This window comes from Lepus europaeus, chromosome 15 (assembly GCF_033115175.1).
Source record: "Lepus europaeus isolate LE1 chromosome 15, mLepTim1.pri, whole genome shotgun sequence".
Classification (NCBI taxonomy): Eukaryota; Metazoa; Chordata; class Mammalia; order Lagomorpha; family Leporidae; genus Lepus; species Lepus europaeus.
The window spans coordinates 29650703-29669632 of NC_084841.1; the positions used below are offsets into that span (position 1 = coordinate 29650703).

General features: G+C 38.0%; 1 protein-coding gene across 8 annotated transcripts in view; it reads left to right on the top strand.

Moving 5' to 3' along the window:
* The window catches only part of NIPBL (NIPBL cohesin loading factor), a 227934-nt gene that overhangs the window by 191625 nt on the left and 17379 nt on the right, over positions 1-18930 (top strand). For 6 of the 8 annotated variants that reach the window (XM_062212605.1, XM_062212607.1, XM_062212612.1 and 3 more), the window contains 7 exons: positions 5312-5420; positions 6884-7020; positions 14163-14303; positions 14500-14593; positions 15332-15486; positions 15991-16081; positions 18093-18284. In XM_062212605.1, the coding sequence (XP_062068589.1) occupies positions 5312-5420; positions 6884-7020; positions 14163-14303; positions 14500-14593; positions 15332-15486; positions 15991-16081; positions 18093-18284 (919 nt within the window). Of the gene's footprint in view, positions 1-5311; positions 5421-6883; positions 7021-14162; positions 14304-14499; positions 14594-15331; positions 15487-15990; positions 16082-17739; positions 17868-18092; positions 18285-18930 lie in introns of those variants that run through there. The other 2 variants (XM_062212606.1, XM_062212613.1) reach the window with 2 other exon arrangements.

Genomic DNA, 18930 nt, shown 5'->3' on the forward strand with positions numbered 1-18930 from the left:
TCGGGGCGCCAGATTCTATCCCGGTTGCCCCTCTTCCAGGCCAGCTCTCTGCTATGGCCCGGGAAGGCAGTGGAGGATGGCCCAAGTCCTTGGGCCCTGCACCCACATGGGAGACCAGGAGAAGCACCTGGCTCCTGGCTTCGGATCAGCACGATGCGCCAGCCGTAGCGGCCATTGGAGGGTGAACCAACAGCAAAGGAAGACCTTTCTCTCTCTCTGTTTCTGTCTCTCTCTCACTATCCACTCTGCCTGTCAAAAAAAAAAAATTAAAATAAATAAATAAATATACATATTGCATGACATACATAAAACATCATTTGTCAGGTTTTAAAAACCCATAGAATTTCCTATAGTAATACAGAATTAAATCACAATTAGTGCTTTTTTGAAAACTTCTGTAAGTGGAAATGTATACCTCCTTTTGAATCTTTAAATTTAGTTCAGAATATTTAAAATAGAAATATTCTTCATTCTGCTTCAAAAAGTATTAGCATTTTTCCAGTGTTTGGCATAATTCCCTTCCTAAATCAAATGACTCTGTATTATAGGACCTTTTGACCACCTTAGTTAAATCACCCATTCCAAAGGGGACAGTATAATTTCCAAAAACTCTGCAGCCACATATTTCATCTGATAATTACAGTAAGTGATTAAGTAAAAGTTAAGTGTAGCTTTCAGAAATACTAGTCTATGGATTTAGTAGAAAGGATGTTATTGACAAGTTAGAAGAAGGATGGTAGTTTTACATCTATTGTATGTTTATTTATCTGATTTAGTTGTTGCCCTTTCAATCAATGCATGCTCTCTCTTCTGTTTTCCTACCTTAGTTTCTACCAACAATTTATTTTACTAATGACATTGAGATTGTATGATGAAGTTCCTTATAGTAGCAAAGTTTTGTTAAATGAAAGAAATGAAGAAAATTCATTTATTCATATACATGTGACAGAGATATAATCACTCTTAACAGTTATATCAACATGTGTGCCTAAATTTTATGAAGAGCAAGGAAGGATATAGAAAAATAAACTTCTAGGATTATTGCAATGTTGATTATTGCAGTGACCCAGCCCTAACTATTGAAGGCATTTGGGGTGTGAAACAGTGGATGCAAGATCTCCCTATGTCTCTCTGCCTTTATCGGCATCTGCCGATAAAGGATTATTTTTAAAGATATAGTAACTGGGGTGGGTTAAAAATATACAATAATTGGCTGGCGCCGTGGCTTAACAGGCTAATCCTCCACCTTGCGGCGCCGGCACACCAGGTTCTAGTCCCGGTTGGGGCGCCAGATTCTATCCCGGTTGCCCCTCTTCCAGGCCAGCTCTCTGCTATGGCCCAGGAGTGCAGTGGAGGATGGCCCAAGTGTTTGGGCCCTGCACCCGCATGGGAGACCAGGAGAAGCACCTGGCTCCTGGCTTCGGATCAGCGCGATGTGCCGGCCGCAGCGGCCATTGGAGGGTGAACCAACGGCAAAAGGAAGACCTTCCTCTCTGTCTCTCTCTCTCACTATCTACTCTGTCTGTCAAAATAAAATACAATAATTAAGATATAGCAGTACTAAAAAGACTAAAAAATAAGGGAAAATAAGCATATACAGAATATATGTCCTGTAAACAGAAGTGGCACTACTGACTATAAGGAAAAGATAAATAGGCATGCAACAATAGTTTCTTCATAAGGAATTATCTTTAAAAATTGATTCCTAATTAATTCAACTAAAAAAATCAGCTCTATCATCAGTTAAAGGAAAGCTTTTAAACTTTTACCCCCCCCCCCAAAAAAAAAAGAACGTATTTTTTTGCTTTTGTGAAGGGGATCATTCCTCTTTCTAAGATTTATTTATTTATTTGTTTGAAAGGCAGAGTTACAGAGAGGGAAAGAGTTCTTCCATTCACTGTTTCACTACCCAAATGGGCACAATGGCGCAACTGCTTGGGTGGGCCAGGCCTAAGCCAGGTGCCAGGAACTCCATCTGAGTCTCCCATATGGGTGGCAGGGGCCCAAGTATTTGGGCCATCTTCTGTTTCCCAGGTGCATGAGCAGGGAGCTGACTGGAAAACAGAGCAGCCAGGACTCTGAGCACTAGATAATGGGATCAGCATCACAACACCAGCCCGTGGAATGATATCTTAAACAACTCACAAATAGCATTAACCTTAAAAGAAGCATAAATTTCACTGCCTTAAAGTGAAAACTGTTTATGTAACAGGAATCAATGAGTGTAAAAATACAAGTCACAGGGTCCGGCGCTGTGGTGCAGCGGGTTAAAGCCCTGGCCTGAAGCGCTGCAATCCCATATCAGCGCCAGTTCGAGTACCAGCTGCTCCTCTTCCAATCAAGCTCTCTGCTATGCCCTGGGAAGGCAGTAGAAAATGGCCCAAGTCTTTGGGCCCCTGCACCCATGTGGGAGACGCAGAGGAAGTTCCTAGCTCCTGGCTTCAGTTGCGGCCATCTAGGGAGTGAACCAGCGAATGGAAGACCTCTTTCTCTGTCTCTACCTCTCTCTAACTCTTTCAAATAAATTAAATAAATCTTTAAAAGAAAAAAAAAAGTCACAAACTGGGAAAACAAAATTGACACACATATAACAAAGGATTAATAGTGAGAAAAATTTCAAAAGTCCTCTCCTGTGAACCTGTATAAGAGTCCCAGTAAAAAAATAGGTAAAATTCATGAATTGCGTTTCATTAAGGATCTAGCACATTTGCCTATAAAGGTGTTCAACTTCATTTAGTAATATGACAAATATAAATCAAGGCTACTTTTCAGCCCATTTGATTGGCAAAAATTGGGAACTGAGACAATAACAAATGTATAACGAGGTGGATTAAGTAGTATCTCATAGCACTGCTGATAAGGGAGAGTGTTACAAGTTGAGCTTTCCTAATCCAATAATCCAAAATCTAAAATGTTCCAAAATCCAAAACTATTAGCACTGTAGTAGATGATGGCATAATTGGAAAATTCCACACCTGACCTCTAGTAACAAATCACAGCCAATATTCATGTGAGAGGACAAGTGTTTGGCCTAAATATTATGACATGGCTTGGGGCTTGGGCTGCTTGTACAGTAGGTTAAGCTGCAACTTGCTGGGGTGCCTAGGATTGAGTCCTGCCTCTCCTTCCAGTCCAGCTTCCTAGTAATGCACATCCCAGGAGGTAGCAGGTGGATCCCTGCCACCCATTTGGGAGAGCCATATGGAGTCCCAGGCTCCTGGCTTCAGCCTAGCCCAGACTTGCAGGACAAGACAGAGGCCTAGAAAATAAGCCTACACATACAGAATTTACTGCCTAAAAAGCAGGCATGTTACTGCAGTTTAACAGTGTTGGAACAGTTGTTTATCTGTAAGGAATTGTCTTTAAAAATTGATTCCTACTTAAACCAAAATCTCAATGCCATAATTGGTTAAAGGAAAACTTTAAAACTTTTAGAAGCGAAAAGATGAACATATTTTTTACCTTTGTGTAAGATGTGATTTCTTAAGTTACAAATGCCATTAACCTGGATTGAACCAGCAAATAGATCTCTTGCTCTTCCTCTGCCTTTGAAATACATACAAACAAATGAACTTTAAAAATAAAAAGGTATTTAAAAAAAAAAAAGATGATGACACCACTTGAGACACCTACATCTCATTTTGAAGCACCTGCTGCATTCCTGATTCCAGCTTCCTGCTATTGTATACCCTGGGAGACAGCAAGTGATAGCTCCAGTACTTGAGTCACTAACTACCCACATGAGAGACCCAGACTGAGTTCCTGACTCCTGACTTCATCCTTGCTCAGGCCCGGGCTTTTGCAGGCATTTGGGGAGTGAACCTGTTAATAGGAGCTCTCTTTCCATCTGTCTTTCTCTGTCTCTCTGTATCTGAAATAAAAACTTAAGCATATTAAAAATACTATATAAAATTACCATCAGGCTATTTATAAGGTATGTGTGAAATGCAAATGAATTTCATATTTAAGCTTAAAATATCTCATTATGTATGTGAAATCGAAAATGCATACATCCTATGACCCAATGGTTCTACTCCAAGCTTTATACCCTAGAGAATCTTGCATATGTGCACCAGGAAACATATACGTTGTACCACTAAACTTTAACCTAGCTACAGAGAATGAATAAATTAATTAATGATTTGTAGTATACATAGATAGTGGACTGTTGTACACCTGTGAAAGTGAATGAAATACAGCTATATTCAACAATGTGAATTGCAGTTAGTGACCTAATGTGTGAAAAAACGGGTCCTAGAAGACTACAACAACTATGCTACTGTTTTAGAAAGTTGAAAATCAGAGAAAACTATTTTGAAGTTCTGATTTTAATTCTTCAATTACATAAACCACATTTCAGGTACCTAATAGCTGCATGTGACTACATTGTCATTATTGTGAAAAATTATATTTGACAGCAATGAAAGTGTTCACAGAAATCAACAAAATTGGAATTCCCTTAATACGTAGAATTATATTAATTGACATCCATTCACAAAACAAAACACAAGCTCTTGAATTAGGCACGGGCATTGTTGCCCAGCAGGTTAAACCACCACCTGGAATGCCCACATCCCATATCTGAGTTCTAGTTTGAGTTCCAGGTACTTTGTGTTTTGATCCAGCTTCCCACTAATGTGCCTGGGAGGTGGTGGATAATGGCACCAAGTAGCAAGTTCCTGCTACCCACGTGGGAGACCTGGATAGAGTTTCTGCCTCCTGACTTCAGCCTGGCCAAATTTGATTATTACAGTCATTTTGTGGAGTAAACCAGTGAATGGAAGACCTCTCTCTTTTATATCACTCTGCCTTTCAAAGTTGTTTTTTATCTGTAGTTAGACTGATCTCTGTCTTTATCTCATTATTCATAATATTTTCTAATATTATTTATTAATGATTAAGCAAAAGATAACAAGATATCTAATGTTAGGTTTTATAATCACAAATTTTATGTGCAATTTAGATGTAGTTATACTTATTAATTCAGTGATACTCTGTTTTGGGTTAGAGTAAGGGAAAAAAAAGTCACCTTTCCTGTATACCAGTGATTCTAACACAACAATCTAAATATCTCATACTGAAGTCAAAAGTATTTGTTAGTTACTAGGTTATATTTTTAAATATCAGTAATTTTATATTATTTTATATTATTTACACTTTCAGTGTTAAATAATATTTTATATTATCAATTTACGCTTTCAGTGTTAGTTAATTCCAAATTGAAAAAATACTGATGAACACATTTGATATTTTAGTAATATTTGACCTGATGAATTATTTACTGAGTTTTTTTTTTAATGTACTTATGTAGTTGTTGAAGTCTGAAGAGGATTCTTCATATAAACCTGTGAAAAAAGCTTGTACTCAGCTTGTTGATAACCTAGTTGAGCACATTCTTAAATATGAGGAATCTCTAGCTGGTAAGATATTTTATATACTGATTCTTAGGTTAATTTTATAAGATATTTTAAAATACTTTGGGTATGTTTCTCATTTTAACCTGTGACTCTGCTTATCTAATAATTACTTAATTCTTCAATGCTATTTGTATTTTATTGTATAAATACCTGTTTGATGTTGTGTCCAAGATTGTATTGTTGACTAAGATTATTGAGAACAGCATAATAAAATCATAGTCTTCATCTGTTCTGTATATTTTTCACTAGCATACAATTGTAAATGTCACATACAATAGGAATAAGTCAGTCCAGGGGCTCATATGTCTTTAACAAATGACACTCACAACAAAACTGTTGATATCTTTTAAATCACATAAAATTTTCTCTCAAAATTGTTTTAACTGTCATAAAAATGTTTTTGAAGACTTGGTACCTTCTTAATATTATTTATAATTGTTATACAAAGTTTTCTTAATCTTGAGCTAGAACGCTGTTAAAACATTCACAAATTTTTTAAGTACTTAATGTTTTATGTCATATATCGTATTGATTACCAGTCGTAAATATGAATTTTTTCAATTATAAGTCATTCCATAAAAATATAGAAGTTTTAATGCATACCCATTGTTAAAAACATACAAGATTAGCATTACTTCCCTTTTGCTGGTGCACATTAATGAGTAACAACAGTCAGCCTCAGTCATTATCCAGAACTGGGGGCCAGTAACGTCAAAGAAAAGGTACCATTTATAGTACCTGAGGCAATTGTTAATTATATTTTTATAGTTTTTTTTCTTTATTTTTTTCCATTATCTGCATATATCTGTTTTCTTCTTATTCTGTTACCCCTGTTTTTCCTTATCCTAGATTTTAGGAGTGCTCCTAGTGTCCTTCCATGGTAAAAAGTTGCTAATGCCCCTAAAAATTATTTTGTTTATCAAGAACCAATGTGTCTCTTTTTGACAACATTCTTCTTCCAACCAAACAGGATTTTGTTTAATAAAGCACTGGATTAACTTATCCATTTATCACTTTAATTCGTTAACATTCTGCTCTCACAGTAACAACTCTTTTTGCACAATAACCTTAAACACTTTGTCACCTCAGTAAAAATTATTTTTGTTTCTCTTTTCTTTTTCCCATATTTATTTTCATCCTGAACATTATGTTTATTCCCAAAAAGCCCATCCCTAAACTTCCCAGCTTCTATTCTACTTTTTAACCTCAATCCTACCACTCTGAGTGGAAAAAATGCCTTGCACACTTCTTATGTCTTTGTCCTTTATTTTCAGTATTTGTAATTTCTATAACAAAAAATGGAGAATAGAATGATACTGGTATCATAAGAAATGCTAATCCATTACATTAAGACCTACAGCTAATTTATCTAGAGGATAATATGTTAAGTAATTTAAATAATAATCTGCATAATTTTCACTGGCTTATCATATTTTGGCATCTTATTTCTCTGTTTGTTTTTCTAGACTCTGACAATAAAGGTGTGAATTCTGGAAGATTGGTAGCTTGCATAACCACTTTGTTTTTATTCAGCAAAATAAGACCCCAACTCATGGTTAAGCATGCTATGACTATGCAGCCATACCTTACCACTAAATGTAGTGTAAGTATAGAGCTTTTTTATTTTTTATCCTACATGAAACATGTAGGATTTTAAATTTAGAATTCACATGTATCTGTCACATTCTCACTGACAGATCAACTATGACATTTATTCAAATATATGGTTTAATATTTGTAGCAAGTTATCTACAAACATGAATTTTTAAATATAAGATAAATAAGGTTCAGATTCCACTTCTGTAAGTTTCTTAAGCTAAACCCTCAATAAATGCTTAATTAATGTTGTAGTTGTTGTTAAGACTTCAAAGATGAAAGAAGCAAAGTTCCTATCTTTGAGAAATTTACTATCTTTGGATCCTTAATTTGCTCTATATTTGTCTATCACCTATATTTTATTTTTATATAAAAATATATTTTATTCTGTTATAAATGTTTTATTTTTCCAATTGAGTAGTATAATGAATATGGGAAGTCTAGTATTATACCAGAGATGTTAAGCTGTAATCTTAAGTTAACCTTAGCATATTCTTGTTTTCATAAAATAAAATGTGAAAATTAAGTTAAACATCATAAGTAAAGGAATACAGCAGGGTGGATATTTGGCATAATTGTTAAGACACCAGCATCCTTTGTTGGAGTACTTGGATTCAGCTCTGCTCTTGACTCATCTTCTGCTAATGCAGACTTTAGGAGACAGCAGTGGTAACTCAGATGATTTTATCCTATTACCCACTGGGGAAGCCTGGGCTGAGTTTCTGGCTTCTGGGTTTTACCCCAACTAACGGCCATGGCAGACATTTGGAAAATGAACCAACAGATGGGAATTTGTGTGTGTGTGTGTGTGTTTGTGTCCCCATGTCTACCTCTCAATAATCCAATAAATAAAGTGAGATTTTAAAATATATGTATATATAATATATATATTATACCTAACTCTATCCTAAACACTAGCCAGAAAACTAACACTAACCCTAACACTATCCCTAACCCTAGCCTTAGACCTAGACCTAACTGTAACCCTAAACCTAACGCTAGCCCTAACCTTAACACTAACACTATCCCTAACCATGGCCTTATACCTAAACCTAACTATATACATATATATGTATGTATATATGTATGTATTTTAATATATGTGTATGTATTTTAAAATCTCACTTTAATTGTTAGATTACAGCATGGTAACTTAGTTCTGGGTCACAGGCATTTGGCTTAGCAGTAAACAGGCCCACATCCCAAGGGCCAGTATTGTGGCATAGTAGGTAATGCTACCACCTGCAATGCCAGCATCCCATATGGGCACCAGTTCATGTACCGGCTGCCCCATTTCAAATCCAGCTCCCTGCTAATGGCCTGAGAAAAGGAGCAGAAGATGGCCCAAGTGTTTGGACCCTGCCACCCATGTGGGAGACCAGGAAGAAGCTCCTAGCTCCTGGCTTCCTCCTGGTCCAGCCCTAGCCATTGTGGCCATCTGGGGAGTGAACCAGCAAATAGAAGATCTCTCTGTCTCTGTCTGTCTGTCTGTCTCTCTCTCTCTCTCTCTTTGAAAATAAATCTTTTAAAAAAAACACACACACAGGGGCCAGTGCTATGGCTTAGCAGGTAAAGCTACCCCCTGCAGTGCCAACATCCCATATGGGATGCTCCACTTCTGATGCAGCTCCCTGCTAATGTGCCTGGGAAAGCAGCAGCAAATGACCAAGTCCTTGGGCCCCTGCACCCATGTGGGAGACCAGGAAGAAGCTCCAGGCTCCTGGCCTCGGATCACCTCAGCTCCGGCCATTTAGAGTGTGAACCAGTGGATGGAAGACCTCTCTCTCTGCCTCTCTGTTACTCTGCCTTTCAAACAAATAAATAAATCTTCAAAAAAAAAAAAATCTTTCAGTTATACACACACACAAACAAAACAGGTGGAATCCTCTTCTCTGTGTCTAGCTCTCTGCTTATGAATTAGAGAAAAATTCAATAAAAAATAGTAATTACAAATTCTAGGACTGACTGAGAAATTTTTAAAAACTGAGGAGAGTTGCAGAAAATAGGAATTATATTAAAGGGACCAGTGAGTTAAGGTGCCACCTGAAATGCTGATTATCCCATATGAATGCCAGTTGGAGTTCCTGCTGCTCCACATCTGACTCAGCTCCCTGTAATGTACCTGAGAAAGCAGCAGAAGATATCCCAAGTGCTAGGGCCCTTGCCACCCACGTGAGAGAGCCAGGTGAAGTTCTAGGCTCCTGGCTTGGACCTTGTCCAGCCCCAGTTGTTACAGTCATTTGAGGAATGAATCAGCCGGTGGAAGATCTCTCTCTCTGTCTCCCTCTGTAACTCTGCCTTACAAATAAATGAATGAATCTTTAAAAAAAAAAATAAAATACGGCTGGCACCATGGCTTAACAGGCTAATCCTCTGCCTTGCTGCGCCGGCACACCGGGTTCTAGTCCCGGTTGGGGCGCCGGATTCTATCCCGGTTGCCCCTCTTCCAGGCCAGCTCTCTGCTATGGCCCGGGAAGGCAGTGGAGGGTAGCCCAAGTGCTTGGGCCCTGCACCCGCATGGGAGACCAGGAGAAGCACCTGGCTCCTGGCTTCGGATCAGCGAGATGCGCCGGCCGCAGCGGCCATTGGAGGGTGAACCAACGGCAAAGGAAGACCTTTCTCTCTGTCTCTCTCTCTCACTATCCACTCTGCCTGTCAAAAAAAATAAAATAAAATGAAGAAGTTAAAACAACATATATTACTATTGAAAAGCTAAGTCTGTCTTTAGAGCCTTTATTAGATCTGCAAATGAGTTGGTTAATATGTAACCTGTGGCTTTTAATAACTGCTAACATGGAGGCCAGCATTGTGGCATGGCTGGTTAATCTGCCACCTGCAACACCAGCATCCCATGTGGGCACAGGTTCAAGTCCTGGCTGCTCCACTTCCAATTCAGCTCCCTGGTAATGTGCCTGGGAAAGCCAGAGAGGATGGCCCAAGTGCTTGGACCCCTGCACGCATGTGGAAAATCCAGAAGAAGCTCCTGGCTTCTGCCTGATACCAGCCCCTGCCCTTGCAGCCATTTGGGGAATGAACCAGGAAGCTCTACCTCTCCCTCTCTTTTCTGTAACTATTTTTCAAATAAATCTTTATTAAAGAAAAATTGCTAATACTTGTTGAGAACAACACCAAGCACTGTCAAGAATGTCTTCAAGCATTATCTCACTTCATGAATTGATGCTATTATTATTTCAGTTTTACATATGAAACTAACGCTCAGAGAAAATAACTTGACCATTGGCAGATTGCTAACCAGCTCCAAAACTAGACTTTGGCACAATGTCTGTTTGCCACCAGGGTCTGGATTATATTATAATCTATATAAACAACCCTTACATGATATTTGAGCCAATTTTTTTATTATTATTATTTATTTGAGAGGGAGAGAGAGAGACAGGCAGACTGAGATCTTCCTTCTGCTGGTTCACTCACTAAGTGCCCACATCAGCTAGGGCAGGTCCATGTGGAAGCCAGGAGCCTGGAATTTGTACAGGTCTCCCACATGAGTGGCAGGGACACATGTATCCCTTGAGCTATCACCTGTTGCCTCCCAAAGTGCACATTAACAAGATGCTGAAATCAGAAACAGCCAAGATTTGAACCCAGCACTCCAGTATGGAATGCAGATGTTCCAAGTGGCACGTTAACCACTGAGCCAAATGCCTGCCCCCAAATCAGTTTTTTTTTTTTTTTGGACAGGCAGAGTGGACAGAGAGAGAGAGAGGTCTTCCTTTTCCATTGGTTCACCCTCTAATGGCCACCGCGGTTGGCGCGCTGCGGCCAGTGCACCGTGCTGATCCGATGGCAGGAGCCAGGTACTTATCCTGGTCTCCCATGGGGTGCAGGGCCCAAGCACTTGGGCCATCCTCCACTGCACTCCCTGGCCACAGCAGAGAGCTGGCCTGGAAGAGGGGCAACCGGGACAGAATCCGGTGCCCCGACCGGGACTAGAACCCGGTGTACCGGCGCCGCAAGGCGGAGGATTAGCCTAGTGAGCCGCGGCGCCGGCCACCAAATCAGTATTTTTTTTTAAAGCAAGATCACTTTTAAGGCTTTGTGTATATCATATACACACGAACTTATATAAATTTATCTCATACATAATGAACTTTTTAAAAATTTTTGTTTTTATTTTTGCTTTTATATGGTGTTCCCATCTTTATTCCAACTCCTGTCAGGATAAACAGCCTAGTATATCCTTCCATACTGTAATTATGGACAAACATATATAAATGGTTAACTAGTTTTTTTGAAGTGAGATATACATATTTTAAGGCATATTTACTAATCTCACATCACCTAATATATAGTTAAGTCATTCTTTTTTTAAAGTTTCATTTATTTGAAAGAGTTACAGAGAGGCAGAGAGAGAGAGATTCCATCCACTGGTTTATTCTCCAAACGGCTGCAACTGCCAAAGTTGAGCCAATCCTAAGCCAGAAACCTCAAGCTTCTTTTGGGTCCCCCACACGGGTGGAGGAGCCCACATACTTGGGCCATCTTCCACTGCTTTCCCAGGCCATAGCAGAGAGTTGGAAGGGAAGTGGAGCAGCCAGGACTGCATTTATATGGGAATGCCGGCCCAGCAGGTGGCAGCTTTACCTGCTAATCGACAGTGCTGGCCCTATTCTTTTAAATGGGTTTATTACCTACTCTATTCTATTCTATTTAATCATTTCTGTATTTAGCAGACATTTGCATTGCTTCCTTTTTTTTTTTTTTTTTTTTAAGATTTTATTTGAGAGGTAGAGCTACAGAGAGAGACAGAGAGGTCTTCCATCTGCTTGTTCACTCCCCAGATGGCTGAGGTGATCCAAAGCCAGGAGCCAGGAGCTTTTTCCAGGTCTCCCACATGATTGCAGAGACCATCTTCCACTGCTTTCCCGGGCACATTAGCAGGGAGCTGGATCAGAAGAGGAGCAGCCCAGAAAAGAGCCAGCACCCATGTGGGATTCTGGCCTCTGCAGGTGGAAGCTTAGCCTGCTATGCCACAGCACTGGCCGCTGCATTGTTTCCTATTGATTTGCAGTACAAACAGTTCCTTAATAAGCTTCCTATTCATTTACCTTTTACACTGGTGCTTTTATTGCACCAAGCTGGCTTTGGAGGAATGGATTTGCTCCAAATGGGTTTTTGGTTTGGGTTTTGAGTAGATCTTGCCACTTTGCTGCTGGACGTATTCTATTGCTTTCTTGGAAAGCTGTATATGATAACAGTTGATGTTGTTATCTGTATACTCTTTTCCAGTCTAACAGGTATAAAGGATTGATTTTGTTGCTTCAGTTTCTCACTTCCAAGTTGAGCATCCTTTCATGATGTTAACTAAGTGGGCTTTTTCTGTGAATTCACTTTACATCTTCATATCACTTTCCCATTTTATCTTTGAATTATAGGCCTTTTTATTCATATTCTGAAGACTAAATCCTTTACATATTTATTTAATACTGTTGGGACTCTGAATGGATGAATGGAAATGAGGTAGAAAAGTTTTTTCACCAGTGAAATAAATTTTAAAAGTCCAAAATAAGTATCCATGATTATGTTGCTAAAAATGTGAAATGGCAGGTGTCTTGGTAGACTAAAAACATACATTGAAAGCCTTATTCTACCAAAAAAAAAAATAGTAACTGCTTGCGTTCGGTGAAAGGAACTGGCTGGTCAGGGTATGTGTAGGAAAAGGACTGTTTTTAGTACCTTTCTGTTTCGTTGTGGTATTTTTAATGTTCTACCTATTTTTTAAAGCATGCTTAGTTTTTTTACTCAAAGAAAATATGTTTAAATTTAAAATACAGGGCCAGTATTGTGGCATAGAGGGTAAAGCTGACACCTGCGACACCTGCATCCCGTTTGGGCCCTGGTTTGTGTCCTGGCTGCTCCCCTTCTTATCCAGCTCCCAGCTAATGGCCTGGAAAAAACTGCAGAAGATGGCCCAAGTTTATGGGCCCCTGCCACCTATGTGAGAGACCTGAATGAAGCTCCAGTCTCCTGGCTTCCACCTAAATCAGTCCTGGCCATTGCAGCCATCTGAGGAGTGAACCAGTGGATGGAAGATCTCAGTCAATCAATCAATCTCTCCCTCTCTCTCTTTTTCTCTCTCTCTTTCTCTCTCTCTAAATCTTTCAAAAAAATTTAGATCTTATGCCTAGTTTTCAGAGTCTACATTTGTATCATAAAAAATGTTTAACGCAGAGTTTCTCAACCTCAGCATTATTTGTACTTAGGAATGGATTTTTCTTTGTTGTTAGGGACTGTTTTGTACATTGTAGAATGTTTAACCACAGACTTATTTAACAGCTAGCACCCTGGTCTTTATCCACTACAAGTCCATTGTATCCGGTCTCCACCAACAATTTCCATTGTAACAACCAAAAATATCTCCTGACATTGTCAAATACCTCTGGATGGGGGCATACTCAACCATATCTGAGCAACTACTTCATTATATCCAAGTTTGAAATATGCTAATCTTAAAAAGTACCAGGCTTTCTGAAATTCTCAGATCAAATTGTTTAGAATTGACTCATAGTATACTTTATGGGAAAAAAAAAACAAAAAAACAACTAGCATTGTGATTCAGGGACCTCACTTTCATATAGTAAGTTTGTGGGAGAACTGGAATCCAGATACCTTATACACTGCCTGGTGCTCTTTCCTTCATACCTTTAAGAAAAGCAGTTTTCTAATGTTTTTTAATTATATATATGCTTTATCTTTTTAATTTTTTAAAGATTTGTTTGCTTGAAAGGCAGAGTGACAATGAGAGAGGGAGAGGCAGAGACAGATCTTCCATCAGCTGGTTCATTCCCTAACTAGCTGCAACAGCCAGATCTGGGTCAGGCTGAAGTCAGGAATCAGCACCTCCATCCTGGTCTCCAGTGTGGGTGGCAGAGGTCCACATCCTTGGGGCATCTTCAGGAAGCTGGAATGGAAGCAGAGTAGCCTGGACTTGAACCAGCATTCCAACATGGGATGCCTGTGTTCCAAGTGGCAGCTTAACCTGCTGTACCATGATGGTGGCCCTTCTAATACCTTGTTTTAAAACAAACAACATATAATGCCCCACCTCTACCCATAAATGCATAAAGCTGTACATGTATAGTTTATTTTTAGATTTTAGATATTCATAAAGCAGTAATTTTGTCCTTTCAGACACAAAATGATTTCATGGTTATCTGCAATGTTGCAAAAATCCTAGAACTAGTGGTACCACTGATGGAGCATCCAAGTGAAACCTTCCTTGCCACTATTGAAGAAGATCTCATGAAGCTTATCATCAAATATGGCATGACTGTAAGTATTTGGTTGACCATCTTTGTGTTGATTAGTATATAATTTGCAAGTAACTTTTAAAATATTATATGTCAGAATTAAATTTCTATGTCTTTATATTTTTATGCTTTTAAATCAAATATTAAAATTTTGGAGTAGTGCATTTTTATGTTTGTCTTTAACTTTTATCAAATTATAACATATTTATATATTTTAGGTAGTGCAACATTGTGTGAGCTGTCTTGGGGCTGTTGTAAATAAAGTGACACAAAATTTTAAATTCGTGTGGGCCTGTTTTAATAGATACTATGGTAAGTTCAATGCCCAGACTTTAAAATTATTTATTTTTAACGTATACATACAACAAAATGTAACATCAAGGGAATTGAAATGATATGATTGTCCTCCTTGGTCCACTATCAGAAGCAGATCTCAAGTATATTTTGTATTAAAGAGTCCACTATCATTACTTTAGAAATGTATCTCCTCGGGCCGGCGCCGCGGCTCACTAGGCTAATCCTCCGCCTTGTGGCGCCGGCACACCGGGTTCTAGTCCTGGTCGGGGCACCGGATTCTGTCCTGGTTGCCCCTCTTCCAGGCCAGCTCTCTGCTGTGGCCAGGGAGTGCAGTGGAGGATGGCCCAAGTGCTTGGGCCCTGCACCCCATGGGAGACCAGGATAAGCACCTGGCTCCTGCCATTGGATCAGCACGGTGCGCCGGCCGCAGCACGCCTACCGCGGCGGCCATTGGAGGGTGAACCAATGGCAAAAGGAAGACCTTTCTCTCTGTCTCTCTCTCACTGTCCACTCTGCCTGTCAAAAAAATAAAAATAAAAAAATAAAAAAAAAAAGAAATGTATCTCCTCATAGGTAAAGGTTAGTAAATTTTCTATCTGCTATAAGGTAAAACTTAATTTTTTCATTGTTATAATTCTAGATATATTAAATACTTAGGTAAAATAATTGTAATTCATTGATATTACCTGTTTGAACATAATAATTCAAGGCTAAAGGATTTATTACAAGTAAATATTACTTAATCTGCTTTAGGTGCCATTTCAAAATTAAAAAGTCAGCATCAAGAAGACCCAAATAATACTTCACTCCTAACAAACAAACCAGCACTTCTAAGATCTCTTTTCACTGTTGGAGCACTATGTCGGCATTTTGATTTTGATTTGGAAGATTTTAAAGGCAATAGTAAGGTAAAGATTATAATATTACTTTGTATTCTGTAAAACATAGAATTTTATAGCCTGATGAGGTAAGAATGACTACAATGACCTACATTGATACAGCATTTTTTTATAGTCTGGTTTAGTGAGAATTCTGAAAACATTGCTACTGAAAGTGTGGTTCTTGAACTTGATGCTGATCCATCAACCATTTGTGGTTTGTGACAGAATGTGAACTTTTCACCATCAGTTATATCAGCTTTGTAACAAGTAGGTTTACTGCTTAAACAGCTGACATGTTTTTCGATTTCTCAGTGAAGGGAGTAATGCATTGATTTACAAACTTCACAGAGTGATAATTTGATTGCCACTGTTCTAAGATAAATGGACTGATGATTTATTTTTTGGTAAAGTTCACATATGGAAGTTCTCATTCTGTTTAAGGTGTTGGGGTTTTTTCCCTATATATTTGGAAGTTGATATAAATTTTTATTCTTAAATACTTCATTGTGGTCTTTCCCTTTCCCTTCTTAGGTTAACATAAAAGATAAAGTACTTGAGCTGTTAATGTATTTTACAAAACATTCAGATGAAGAAGTACAAACAAAAGCTATCATTGGTCTAGGTAAGTTAGGTCTAAATTTTTTTATAGCTTTTTAAGTCTTTAAGGGGTGGAGCAAATTTGTAAATATTGTTAGAATAAATTGTTAATGTTTAAATATGTTTCTCTTGACAGTAGGACAGAGGACTAGGGGTTAAAATATCTAGATTCCATTCTTGGCTCAGCCAATAACTCTCTAGGTGACCTTGAGCAAGCCACTTAACTTCTCTGTTCATCAGTTCTTCATTAGCAAATAGAGATAACAATACTCTATCCTACCCCTACTTCATAGGGTATCTTAAGAAAAAAAGCACTTTGATAAAGGAAGATGAGGTAGAAGGATTTGTGTATTGTTTGCATATTTTTTAAATTGTTCTTTTTCATGCAAAGCATTATTATTACATGCCATTTCAAGTTAAAATAGTGAGCAGTCTACACAAGACTTTTATTTATATAGAAACATATAGATAGTATTTATTATATAATACATATTATATATTATATTATATATTATATAGATATATTTACTATATACATATTTATTTATATAGAAACCCACCCAAAGGGACAGTTTGGATGTATACCTATTCCATATTTTTACAGGTGCATTGATATAGTAAAAAACATATTGAACACATTCGCCTATATGGATTATCTGAAAAAGAGTTAGAGTGTGGGAAAATGGGCAGAGGGATAGCATTTAAGTATCCGAATTGAATGAACTTTTTATAAAAAGACCAAGAGGAACAACCTGTCCATGTTTCGGGGTTTTGTTGTTTTGGTCAGGTACACATAAAGCTATCCTATAAAGTTAGTAATTTAATTGGAAATTTTGTTTTGGAAACATTTTCAAGATTTACAGTTAATCTGCATGGGTGGTCATTTGTATTTTTTTAAACAAAGATGAATAGTGAAAGATACTGAGTTACTCATCCCTCATTAAATCATGTTTATAGTATCTGTAAGTGAATTTAAATCTTACCATCTTATTTCTTCTCCATACCTTTCAGAAAATTACTTAGAGAAAATATAGTAAGAATTCAGACATAGTTTGCTAGAAAGTCACAGTGGTACAGGATTATCTTCAAGCCAACGTATATATACTTTTAAATATTCAGTTATTATATATATGAAGGGGCAAAATTAATAGTGTTACAGCTAACTAGAGAATGAATAATAAATGAATTTTTATCTAAAGAAGCAACATTTCCCAGAAAATAATGCCTCTAGATCATTTTAAAAAAGACAGCTTGCCTGGGCCATAGTTAATCTTGTGTGACCTTGGGCTAGTTATTTGATCACTCTATGCTGTTAGTTTGTTGTCTGATACCAAAAATACCATCATTGAGAATCTTTACTTTTTTTCTCAAATCATTTTATATATATAAAAATAAGTAAACATGGATAATAATACTTTACAATTAATGGTTATGGAATTCAGCATTATGGCCTCATAAGTTATAAGGCCATATGAAAAAGAAATGGAAGATAATTTGAACTCTAGTTTATTTTAGAATTATTCTATTTCATAAAATGGATATGTTTACATTTAAAAAAATTAACGTCAATGTAGTATCTTCTGTTAGGGATCTGAAAAATGTTTGCAAACATTAATATCTTAAATCCTGAAAGCATCCCTTTGAGGTAGGTGGGTGGTAAATGTTATTGTCCCCATTTTACAGATGGAGAATTGAGGCACAGAGAGATTATGTGACTCTCCCAAGGTTACACTACAAGTCAGTGGTGGAGCCAGGAATAGAACCCAAGACTCCTGACTCCTAATCCACTCCCCTAGCCACTAGGCCCTGCTCCCTCCTCAAGGTTTCTTCCTTGTGAAATTCTCCTTTGAAATGCAATTTCTTGTTTTTAATTCATTGGGAAAGAAGTACCTGCTCTAATACTTCTCTAGGTAAGGCCACCAGCATATTCTTCCAGTAATTTTAAGTTTTTGTTTTTTGAAATAAGGAGCTCTTTATGTAATTTATCAACATTTTCATTAGATGTTGTATTTAATTTTTAATATAAATATATGAAGTTTTTTTCATCTCTTTAGGATTTGCCTTTATTCAGCATCCAAGCCTAATGTTTGAGCAAGAAGTGAAGAATCTGTATAATAATATTTTGTCTGATAAAAACTCCTCAGTAAATTTAAAAATACAAGTGTTGAAAAACCTCCAGACCTATCTACAAGAAGAGGATACCCGTATGCAGCAGGCAGATAGAGACTGTAAGTGCAAGTATATATAAAATTTCACAGCACCTCTGCAGTATGATACTCTGACTCGTTTGCTTTAATTTCGTTATCTAAATTTCCTTATGGATTAGATGAAAAATTCAGTTAAGTGTGTGTGTGTAAACATTAACTTTTTGAAAGAAGAGGGGGTCTCAAAAGAGCCTCCTGACATAGACAAGAGAAAATGTCACTGCTCCGGTGAGAAAGCAAGTGTTTGCCCTTAGTGATTAAGACTTCACTTGGGATGTCCTCACACCATATAAGAGTGTGTTTGAGTTTCAGCTCTGCTTCCAATTTCACATTCCTGCTGATACATACCCTGGAAGGCAGCAGTTGAAAGGCCAAAGTATTTGGGTCCCTGCCACAAAGGAGACCTGGATTGAATCGTAGCTCCTGGCTTGGCCTGGCCAAGCCCCAGCTGTTATTGCATTTGGGGAGTGAACCAGCAGAAGAAAGAGCCATCTCTCGGTCTCTGTCGGTCTCTCTCTCTTTCCACTTTCAAACAAGTGAAAAAAAATTCAAATTATGAAAGAGGGGCCAGTGCTATGGCACAACAGGTTAAAGTCACAGCCTTCAGTGCCGGCATCCCATGTAGGCACCAGTTTGAGTCCCGGCTGCTCCACTTCCAATCCAGCTCCCT